General features: G+C 36.3%; 1 protein-coding gene across 1 annotated transcript; it reads left to right on the plus strand.

The window, feature by feature from the left end:
• Window positions 1-5,326: 5,326 nt before the first annotated feature.
• On the plus strand, window positions 5,327-9,827 carry LOC134679828 (uncharacterized). The gene is made up of 4 exons (XM_063538728.1): window positions 5,327-5,559; window positions 5,741-5,831; window positions 6,545-6,784; window positions 7,580-9,827. Exons 1-4 carry the CDS (start codon window positions 5,479-5,481, stop codon window positions 7,621-7,623), a joined length of 456 nt encoding a protein of 151 aa, XP_063394798.1. The 5' UTR covers window positions 5,327-5,478; the 3' UTR covers window positions 7,624-9,827.
• Window positions 9,828-12,237: the final 2,410 nt, after the last annotated feature.

Raw genomic sequence — 12,237 nt, forward strand, 5'->3', positions numbered from 1 at the left:
TGTTTTCTTTGATATCAAATTTCTATTATTATTTTTGTATAGTGCTAACAATAAACTTACATTATCATTTTTACTATTTTATTTTTTCTATGAGAAGTATGAAAATCAGTGCAAGCACTGCGTATGCTAACAAAAGCGTTGCAGATTTATCTTGGTCTAACACTAGAATGCTGCAGCGAACAGCTAAATATGTGGTAGTTAAAAAAGTTCGAAAGTACGAGGTCAAATGTTGGTCAAGGTTTTATTGTAATTCTTTTTTATTTTTTTTGGATGCTGCCAGCCATAAGACGTCCACTGTTGAACATAGGCCTCCCCCTCGGACCTCCATACGTGCCGGTTGGAAGCGACCCGCATCCAGCGTCTTCCGGCGATCTTAACAAGGTCGTCTGTCCATCTTGTGGGTGGACGTCCTACGCTGCGCTTGCTAGTCCGTGGTCTCCACTCGAGCACTTTTCGATCCCATCGGCCATCTTCTCTGCGTGCAATGTGCAAAATAAATACCTACCTAATAAACGCATCAAATATAATTTTAATTGTAAAGTGATGAAGGAGTCGATAATCGGCCATCGATCATAAGTTCGACAAGTCACCAAATGGTACCAACCTAATTTTAGCACAATAGTTACCCTTCCGGGTGACAATAGATATAAATTCGGGTGATTCATCATATGAGTTAATTAAATTAATCTTTATTTATATTGAAAATTTCAAGATTGTAGGGTTTATGTAAGGGGTCATCCATTAATTACGTCACACGTGTAGGGGGAGGGAGGGGGTCAAGAAAATGTGACATATTGTGACGTGGGGGAGGGGGGAGACACAAACTTTGTGATGTCACTTTAACTTTATCAGTAACCGAAAATTTATTTAAATTATTTTATTCGCTGTACATTTAAATAACAAGTTTTTAAAACGATAATCATTTTTATTCATTTAATTTTCTTTCCTAAGCAGTTTTGGGTTATAAAATTACTAATATTTATATCGTCAAAAATATTTTGATAAAATATTAATAATACTTAGGGACTTACTTAATTCGATTCGGCGATTTCGTAGAAAAAATGTGACGTCACACTAGGGAGGGAGGGGTTTGCCAAATGTGACCAAGTGTGACAAGGAGGGGGGAGGGGGGAGGGGTCAAAAAACCTAGAAATTCGTGTGACGTAATTAATGGATGACCCCTAAGTATGATACTCATGATGAGTGCATCATTTTTAAACTTGTTATTTTGTTTCTGTATATTGGTTGGTAGGTACTCGTATTTGGCCAGGAACTGTCTCAATTTAAACATAGATATAGTCGCACCAAGAAAAGTCTGCAGCGGTTTTGATAGCCACTTTGGAGCCACTTTTGACCTTTTGCTACTGACAAACTTGTTTGACCAGCTATAACTTATTCCCAAGGTATACTGTAAATTATAATAGACATTCACACACGCTCCATTGCACTGAGTTACGAGCGCAAACATGTGCATATTAATTCCATTATATTTGCTGACCCCTACACTTGATTTACTGTTCTGTGCTTATGGATTTGATATGGAGTACAAACTGCAACCTTCAACTGTCTATCGGTGGACCTTATGCCTTTTGTAATAAGGTTTACGAACTGTCAGTTAACAGTGTGGGTGATGGTACGGTGTCTGTTAGAAATATGTCAATAGATATTTATGTTTATCGGTTGCATATTCAAAAGTTGTCCCTGCATCCTAAAGTGCTTTTCTACCGTTGATGTTAATTTTATGAATGCATCTGTACCTATTTTGCTGATAGTTTATATATATTTATAAAAATTATAAATTAACACTATTTTGTAAATAATGGCGCTGTCATATACGTATGTACACGACATGACGTGATAAAGTTAAGCCAAGAAAAGTTTCCAACGATTTTGATAGCTCACGCAGTGCAAATGTTATTTTAAACGTCAATTGAACTTCTATGAAAGTATGACGTAAATAACACCTGCACTGCGTATGCTATTAAAATCGTTGCAGACTTTTCTTGGTATAACTCTAATGTTAACTGAGTGCGCTACGTGAAATTATCGCTACAGCCTACACGGCGTAGCAAACCGTAGCATATGCCGCTACGGTTATGTGGTGGTAGGTGGTAGCACTGGTAGTACGCAGAAGGTGCTTTCAGATTTTAAAAATATGATTTATTTTAACCTTTTGTTTAGTACAGTCCGACAAAAATTTGTAGAAAATAAATGAGGGCGCCACTTCCTACGTAACTGTCACATTTTTTACGTAAAATGCTTACACATGGCAAGAATTATGGAATTTTTTTAGTTCCATTTTATTTAATTTCTACAATTTTATGTCGAACTTGATATCACACTGATTGGTGCGAGCGAAACCCAGGCATGTTATTTATTTATTTGTTCCAAGTTTCTACTTTTTAAAAGCTTGATTGATTACATCCTTACTAAAATTTACCTAAATTGTTAACTTTCGTAATGTCCACAGAAAAGACGCGGATTTACCAGAACGTTTTTGACCCCTATAGACCACTGACCAGCTACCAAGAGTCCAAAAGTCAATATTATTGTAATAAAATAAAGTGGATTGCATATTGCATCAAAGCACAGTGACCATATCGTTTTTATTGCCCAACGATTAGCCCAGAGCTTTGACAATAGCTCTCTATTCAGCCACGTCGCCCATTCTTATTGTCTATGGTTTAAAGGTTAGTTCTCATTGTACCTCGCATCCACTTCAATTTTTTTATTTCATTTTATTCCTTTGAGTTTTGTAATGTGAAAAGGACTCTATTCAGTTGATTTAGGGTTCTTTTTCCTTTGGTTTTGTTGTGTTTTTGGACTGACCACGGGATGACCACAGCAACTGGTCAGAGTAAATAGAAATTAAGTGGGTATCGCTTTTGCATTTGTTAGATTTGGGAGATGGTATAATTGATTATGATAATAGAGACGATGGCTTTGTTATTGCAATATTATGCGTTCGGTTTGTGTTAATGGAGTGTGGTTAGCATTATTTTTTATACATACTTTTTTTAGCCTATAGGATTGTCCCATACTTGTATTGTAAATATATAAAAATGTTAAAGAGCGTCTTTCAGATTCTAGATTAGGTTTTTTTATTTCAAAAGGTGAAAACATAAGAACTTAATTTATACCGTATGTTACATACCTACGGCATAAATTTAGTTATTACGTTTTTAAAGGTAATTTAGTTTCCAAAAATGTTTTAACGTCGGTGGCAAACAAGCAGATGCGTTGCATGTTGATGATGATGACCTTTTTATTTGTAAAACTAGGGCCAGTTTAAGTATGTACGGGGTATATCTCTCCTAAAGTGATCTACGTATTCAATAATTGAATAATATAACTTACTAAATTTATATAAATTTACGATATCGTCAAAGGAATAAATGAAAACTGCATAATCATAAAACTGTAACCATAAACCACATATATCGAAATCAAATAATAACTCAACCAGAAAAATGACGCAACAATCGCAAATTTATAACTGCCAACAACTCGTAAATTCATAAATGGAAACAGAAATAGAAAAAACCACAAAAATAATGCGCTCGCCAACAGCCGTATAACCATAGAGTTAGAGTTCATGTTTGAACTTCCCAGGGGTTTCTGCGAGTGGTTATTTATTTTTAATCGAATTAATCGGTAATCGGATTGAGTGGTCAGCGTGAATGGCGGTTGATTGTCAGCCATTATTGCGCCCCCGAATTTGAAATGGTTCGAAATTTAAATTTTGGGTCCGTTCTAATTTTGTTAATTGTTAGTTTGTTTTATTGCTTAACCGTGTTTGAAAATAGTTTGAGTAGGTAGGTAGCATATATTGGTATTAAGTAAAAATATAGAAATGGTTGAGCTTTAAGAAAATAATTTATATTAAGTCAATATTAATAGGCAAAGTATGACGATAAAAAAGAAAAGTCACTCGATAATATTGACTTTGCTGTTTCCAAAAAAACATGTCAATCACCACCACCCACAACTGAACACTCCTGAGTGAACCTAAAGGTTCATTAACATTTATAAATAAAATGTTTTGAAAGGAAGGTCATAAAAGCATTATCACCATTTTTTTATATGAGTACCTTCTTGTTTTTGTCTTTAGGCTTAGGGCTATCATTTGTGAACATCCGCTAAGTCCGGACAATATTTTTCAAACACTTGTTTTTATAATTTAGGTACATAATATAATTTATTAGTTATATGCAACTTACGCATCCAAAAACAAAATGTGAAGTTCTAAGATTTTTAATATTTTCTTTTTACAATAACACTTTAAATTGGAATTAAAATGTAAATAACATTCATTAACTGCTCTTTTATCGAGTAAAATAAGAAACACAATTTTAATTGCAGGCATTTGTTGATTTGTTGACAGCAGTTAAAATTAATTGTTCGTAAAAATTCAAATGCGATTGTTGAATCAAAAGTTGACGAGCGCGAGACAGCCGTGACAAAATCGTTTAAATGTTCAATTGAAAATTGAATTTTATTTCTGTGACAAGAAGGGTAGAAAACACTGGTTTTTAATTGTCGTTTTAATGGCTTCAAATGAAGTAAAGAGTAACGATTCTTTCTAAACCTTGTAGTTCTTTTTAGGGCTTCGTACCTACTCAAAGGGTAAAAACGGGACCCATTACTAGGACTCCACTGCTCGTCGGTTCTTCTGTCTGTCTGTCACCAGGCTGTATCTCATGAACCGTGATAGCTAGACAGATGAAATTTTCACAGATGTGGTATTTCTGTTGCCGCTTTAACAACAAATACTAAAAAGTACGGAACCCTGCCCGGTGGATGAGTCCGACTCGCACTTGTCCGGTTTTCTAGATCATAATGCGGTTGCCAGAAAATATGAACAGTTTGAGGCATTTCTCTAGTAACTTCATCGTTTCGAAACCATTAAACAACTTTCCCTCGATAGAAACACAAAATACAACGGGTCCCGCTCAGTGCTTAGCGAGCTACGACCTGAAATCACGGAGTCTTAAGTAAGGTGAATGAAGCTATGAAGCGTTTAAGGGGCATTTAGTAAAAGAGAAAGGGGCAAAGACACCACCAACCCCATTTTAAAACTTAACACTTTTGAAGGGCTGTGTACTGATTGTTAACGCCATCTATCGAAAAGTTTTTAAATCATCGATACAAACTTTTTGATATAGATGTCCTCAAAGGTCGACGCTAATATAGAAAGAAATGGAAATATTTATAGTAAATATATAACAAACACATGTTACAACCACTGTGCAAAAAAATATATGTTTGTTTCATAAATAGAATTGAATTAATGTATTGAGACATAGAGAACCTTACTCAACTCCGCCATAGACTATAGAAAGAAAGCCGTCAATGTCAAACTGACGTCCAATGAAATCCGACCGCGCAAATTACGGATTTCGTATCGATTTTCACAGCCGTAAATATTAAAACTTGACCTGTTATAGCATTCCAAGTTCCTTTACTACCCTCGCCTCGATGTCAACACAATCGAAAACAAAAGCCATGCCTCTATTAGACTTGAAAATGTACGTGCGAGTGGTGGCGGCAGTGTTCTCTGTAAGTTTAAACTGTATTTATTTTGGTATATTTACTGTTTATTTTGTCTGAGTTTGCACAAGCTTGTTGACTTACGAATGAAGAACATAATTAGCTTAAACGGTGGCTGTAATTATGTTTCTCGAAGCGAGAACAAGGGTCGCTTTGATTGCGTATGTTTATTTAATTTATTTGATTGCAGATTTCGTCTTCGACCGCGTTCGTGATGGCCCTGCTTCGGTTATTGAAGCCGGAATTATTCTATTTGGAGCCATTATTCAGTAGCGATTTGGGTTCGTATCCTCCGTTTAAAGTAGCGTATAGTTACGTATATGCTGCGTAGCCTTTCATTGGCCCTATTGTATTCAAAATTACTCTATTTAAACTGACATTATAAAACGGATAATCGTGTCATTACGGATCACGTTCAACGGATAATTAATTAAGAAATTACTTGTTTAGGTCATAAACTGCTTACCTTGGTTGGTCTTGATGTTTTGAGAATGCTAGGAATACAAGTCTCTATTTTATCTGAAATAAGACCATGGAATTGTTTATAAAAAAAATGATAAAAAGTGTTTCGAGTATTCGCAAATTCGAGTCTTGCACAAAGCACTGATATTTTCAATTTTTTTCTATTAAATTTGGTAGTACCCCTTGCAGAATCTACTTGATAAAAGCAATGGAATATAGGAGCAAACATTGACTTCCTAGCATAAAAAAGTATTAAACTGAAACATAAAAACGAATACCCTTAACCTTTTAACCGCCAGCAATTTTTGATCGTGCGTGCTCGTGTCGCCACCGACAGTAACTGTACCACGTGGAGTAAGATTGGCATAGTTACGGGAGTAATAAATGTGCTGTAAACACCAAATCAGATCTTTGTCTTATTTATCAGACTTTGGCGAAATGAGCTGGATATGTAATGTCTTATATATCACTCTGGTGGTTAAAGGGTTAAAGAATGCTCATACAAAATATTTCTAACAACACCTTTTTTCAGGAGTTCACTATTTCATATCTGGTCTAATGATAGTGACAAGTGCCATAGGCTTCCTAAACAGCTGTATCGTCATGAACCGGAGCACAGCCCTGAACACAGGCCGGAACATTACGACGTGGTTGCTGCTGGATTCACTGTTTGAGACCAGCCGGGTGGTGTATGTGTTTGTGTCCGAGGTTGTGCTGAAAGGGAAGGGTCCAATACAGTTGTATGACTTGCTGATCAGCGCTGCGCAATATTGTAAGTACCATTTATTAACTTAAATGCTAAAAATATAGGCTGATTTAGACTATGCCAGGACTCATATACGAGTTTCATACCATTGCAGGTTTTGATCGGTCAATTGAATAGGACGTAACCAAGAGTCTGCAATGTAACCAAAATCGCATGTGAGTTCGCGCGCCGTCTAAATCAGCCCTAAAAGAGATATCTAATAACAATTTACAGACTTTCTTCAAGTAATATCCCTATCTATTAATACCTACAATATCTGCCTCCTATCCCAATCAGTAGTGACCCTGCCTATGAAGCAGGAGGTCGGGGTTCGAATCCCAGTAAAGGCATTTATTTGTGTGCTTGTCACAAATATTTTGTTCTGGATTTATGGATGTTTTCTATGTATCTAGGTATGTATATTGTCGCCTGGTATCCAATACCCGTAGTACGAGCTTTACTTAATTTGGGGCTAGGTTGATATGTATCTATCTATTTAGCCCTTTTGTTCTGAGTTAGAGTATATATCTAAGCTCAGTGTGCCGCTTGGCAAAGGCCTCCTCTAACTCTTTCCATTGGGGTCTGTCGTGGGCCACTCTTCTCCAGTTCGGGCCTGCTGTCACAGATTATATAATCCGCTGAGAGTTTGAGTTCATCCTCCCATCTTGTTCGAGGTCTCCTCTGGCGTCGTGTGCAACCTCTTGGGTACCAATCTGTTACATTACGATCTTACTCCATTTTTCCTGCCTGACATTTTTGATATGTATAATGTCCCCATATATTTATTTTATTTATTTATTCATTAACATGTTTTCTTTCCAGTGCTGGATAGCTTCCTCTACTGCCAAATGATACTCAGACACTAGTACACGTGGAAAACTCGTAGTTTTAAATTATTCATATAGCACTATATACATAGATCCAAGATTTATAGCATTTAGTGAAAATCTTCCAAAGAATATTCTAGGCTACATAGTGATTATTTTCTCAAAATTATGATCTTGTAGTGTAAAATATGTATTTTTCTAGAAGGAAAATACAATGATGTTTGATATTTAAGGAAAGCCATGGTTGAGAAATTTTATTTGTGAGCCATAGAAGATATTTAAAAAAAGGTTGCTGATACAGACCAAGCTAACTTTGCATCATACTACATTTTGAAAAATAAAGTGTGGCAATGTCATAATTAATGTCAGATTTTTATGAAAGAATGATATGTATTTATAATTTATTTATTTATAATGATACTCCCAAACTTTAGTCCTTTCAAGCCGGTGCAAACTTAGCTTTTTTATAGATGCAAGAATTCGAGAATTTCTGTGTTGTGTGTGTCACATGTATAAGGCTACCTTTCCACTAAGCTGAAGATGGAAAGAGACATGCCCAAAATCAACCAATAGCATTGGTTGTTGTAATACAGCAGAGCAGAGAATCTCCTCTCATCTCCAGTCTAGTTGAGTCGTATATTTTAAACTGTCTCAAAATGATATAGTCAAAAACATTCCTGTGTTGCTTTAATTTTGAGCTTATTATAGTGAATATTGAGATTATTTACGGTTGCTGTGATTCTGAACATATTGAAAGCAGGGTTTATTAGCAAATTTATATTTACTATGGCTTCGCCATGCTATTTTACGTTTGAATGCTTTATATGGCAAAAAAAAGCGATAAAGAAGACGAAAAACTTCAACTATACTGTAAAACGTAATTCAAGACCAAAAAAAGTAAACAATGTTGCCACTTTTTACTAGCGCGTCTTGCATTTATGTAAAAATAAGTAAATAAAAGTACTTTTTTTAAATAGTAGGACTAAAATTACGAATAAATAATTTATCTTAGCGTGATTATTAAGGAATTTACTATTTTACAAACAAATTATTGCAACGGCAACATTGTCTTACTTTTTTTGGTCTTGAATTACGTTTTGCAGTTTAGTATAAGTACTACTTTGCGTCGCGCAGTTGAGTAATTTATGCATGTGCACACCGGATGCGTATGCGTAAGACGTGCGCGTGTACCTAATATAGATCCTTATGAGAGATGGCACACCGCTTGCGTGATGTGTGCGTACACGGCGACGCACGCGCAGCCGGTGGGCTCTGACCTTTAATCATATTGTGTTGGTAATTTAAGTATACGTATGTTTTGTAATATCTAATAACGTAGGTATAAACGGTAGGTATGTTTGTAGGAGTGCTAGACGTAAAAAAGGAGCATCAAATTATGATATCTTAATATTTGTTTTACTTTTTAACAAAATTATAGTCTACACTCATAATTTTAAGCGAGATAAAACTATTCCTTATAAAACAAAACTTTCCAACCCGGAGGTACTTTAGATAAGTCTAGATAATTTTAAAATTTGATTTGACTTGATATATAAGAGTAAATATCACAATTTTAAAAATCCTATTATGTAAAATATCTTATATTGCTTAAAACTTTTACTCTCACATCAATATTTTCATAAGACTTAGCAAAAAGATGTATACCTACTATGAGTATTATTTTAATAATTATAAGTAACTGATGTAGTGCATTTACTTCAAAATGGGTCATACTCAGAGTAATTCTATTTTTACTTTTCTTTTCCCAAAAGTAAAGGACATTAGTGTAAAATATTTAGGGCGATTTAATCACAATTATTTAAAGAAACTAATATCTAGAATCGTCAACTTTCTGTAACAGAAGAGACGACATTTGTTTTTCTATTCAAGACCCTTACACACCGGATGCATGTGCATAGACGTGCACGTTGTATTATATAAAGGTTTATGAGAGACGGCACACCGCTTGCGTGACGTGTGCGTGCACGGCTCCAACATTTTATCGCACGTCTTCATACGCAGCCGATGTGCTCTGGCCTTATTTATTCCCACCGATATCACAAAGTTTTATATTATTGGATCTAGAAATCTTGTCAAAATTCTAGTCAAAATTGTTTGGTGCTCTAGATTCAGTGTCCATTCGATTGTTAAATTGTTTTAAGCGTGTCTAAATTGCCTGTATATTATATTCTGTAAGGCGAAGGCAGGTTGTTACTGAGGAACAATAAACGTTATAGATCTTACTGGTGTTTTTGTTTAAGTATGAATAAGATCCTGCATGAAATTTGCTACGGTTAGGCGGAGAGAATAAATGAAACTGTAGTTATTTAAAATACTGAACTAAATTTATTCCTCCGAATTCCGCCGCAAGCACACGAATAAGTCGTAGGGTAGGATTCGTCTTAGGCCGGTGTTGATTTTGCTCCGAGGACAGTTCCACCACGCAAGTACTCCCCTGAAGCTGCCGGAGCCACTGCGGGTTGGGAGACGGACGAGCTGAGGGACGTCAGCTGGGGCCGCTCAGGAACTGCCGGACTGGTCTGCTTCGCCTACGGTCTTAGCCGTAACTAGGCCCCCCAAAGGGGATTTATTACACTAAAAATGATTCCATTTGCACTAAATGAGTGCAGGAACGGAATGAATAAATATTAATCGTACAAATTCATTCTCGCCGGGCACGACAGACGTCGCTGCGCGAAGGCAAGCGAGCGTGCGCCGGCGACGAAAGCTAGATCTGTCCTGCCCTGATCGACTGGCGCGCGGGCCCGCGCGGAGAGAGGGTAACTAGGCTCAACAATATTTTCGTGAGACACATAGAGTACACATAAATTAAAATGGGTCACTCACGCATTTTTACGTCGAAGATTGCTCACGATAGCGGAAAGCTGCAGCGCGTAATCTGCGTTGGTCCACGTACCCCCATTGCAGCTCCTTACTATAGAGCAGCGGTCGGCAAACCGCGACCCGCGAGCCTCCCTGGCTATTTTGTATGTAATACAAACGACAATGTCTGATAAAGTCATAAATATTAACAAAGTGCGGCCGGCGTCAACATCGTAAACTACTATGTGGCTCTTGGCTGCTAAAAGGCTGCCGACCGCTGCTATAGAGCAAAACATGCCTAGCAGTGTTCGACTTAAAACGTGAGTACATAATTAGTTTTTATTATATCGTAGTAATTTATTTAAACAACGGGGGGACAACTGTTACTCGCGTCCGCAGGAGCTACCTACCACAACCCTGCACGTGTCCCCTGGGTAGTTAGACCAGCGGTGGAACAAAAATGGGTTTTGATAACATTAAAGTTTTTTCTTTTTTGACATGTTATTGTAAGCATGTTAAATAACATTCATGCAAAAAGTTAGAAAATTCTAGGTGGAGCGTTCGGCCATATTTAAATATTTCAATTTTTGCTAAATAACTATGTAAATATAAAATTAAAGTTACAAAAAACTTTAACATATTCAATAACACTTTAATTTATTCACAATATTCGGTTTTTAGAAATCTGGAACAGCTGCTTTCTGGTGAACGTAAAAACACGAATTATTATGTAAATACAGAATTAGAGTAGCTGATATTGCAAAATTACGATATTACCTATCAACTTAGTATACATGTAAAAAGTTAGAAATGTAGACAATGTGCTTGTCTAGATATTGATTTCTGGTTAAGCAGTATAGCCAATATTGAATTAAAGTTTGTAGAGTTAATACTACACGGTCATAATAAAGATCTTACTTCTCACACAAAAGATTAGAAATATAAAATCACGGCGACACTAAATACTGATACGTAAGTATGCATTCCGAGCTTATATTAAGTTACATTTCAAACGCGCGGCGTTTTCACGCGCCGCGCTGTGCGCCGGGGCAGGAGGCAGCGATCGACGGTCGCGGGCTAGCGGTTAGCGCGGTGACCTTAAAAATACGCAAAGCGTTTATAAAATTATTATCAATGGTAAACAGTTATTTTACACAGTACACTAATGGAAACTTACCTTTCCTTATTTATTTCTATATGTACTAGGGATTGCCCGCGGTTTCGTTTACGTAGAATTCGTTATCGTGTTAAGTATAGAAATAATAGATACATTTGAAAATTATTTTAGGTGCATTGTCATACAGATAACTACCCTTGTTAAAGTATTCTTCAAATTCAATACACAGGTGTCATTTCAATATAATTTTGCGTAATTTGGCGCTTTTAGATTATAAATGACTAGCGACATATATTTTTTAAGAGCGATCATCTCCGATAATATCTACTTTATCATAAAATCAATTTCAAACTAACGATATTTATCATTTTAAAGTCAATGTTACCAACCAACTGATCCAATTTACCTACGGAAACAACTCAAAATTTGCATCAAATTAAATGCCACTTTTCTTATCCGTTTGGAACAATCAAGAGGGCCTTTACGAGCTGATGTGATGAAAATTTTATTTAACCTTCGTCCCTCGAAACCTTCACTACGCTCAAGGTTCAATTTTACGAACCACTCGCTACGCTCGTGCTTCAATTTTAGAATGTTTGAATTTGTGAATGTACTTCCTGCCTCGCACAGCCAAACTGTGGAATGAACTGTCCGATACGACCTTCAAACCTTAAAAGACCCCCATCTTAAACGCGCGTCGGCAACGCGCTTGC

Source organism: Cydia fagiglandana, chromosome 3 (genome assembly GCF_963556715.1).
Source record: "Cydia fagiglandana chromosome 3, ilCydFagi1.1, whole genome shotgun sequence".
NCBI lineage: Eukaryota > Metazoa > Arthropoda > Insecta > Lepidoptera > Tortricidae > Cydia > Cydia fagiglandana.

Excerpts from the sequence above, each read along its gene's own strand:
- LOC134679828 (XM_063538728.1), top strand. The coding sequence starts at position 5,479 with ATGTCAACACAATCGAAAACAAAAGCCATGCCTCTATTAGACTTGAAA. Across the intron at positions 5,560-5,740 it reads TGGTGGCGGCAGTGTTCTCT|ATTTCGTCTTCGACCGCGTT; the intron begins GTAAGTTTAAAC and ends ATTTGATTGCAG. Across the intron at positions 6,785-7,579 it reads GATCAGCGCTGCGCAATATT|TGCTGGATAGCTTCCTCTAC; the intron begins GTAAGTACCATT and ends TTTTCTTTCCAG.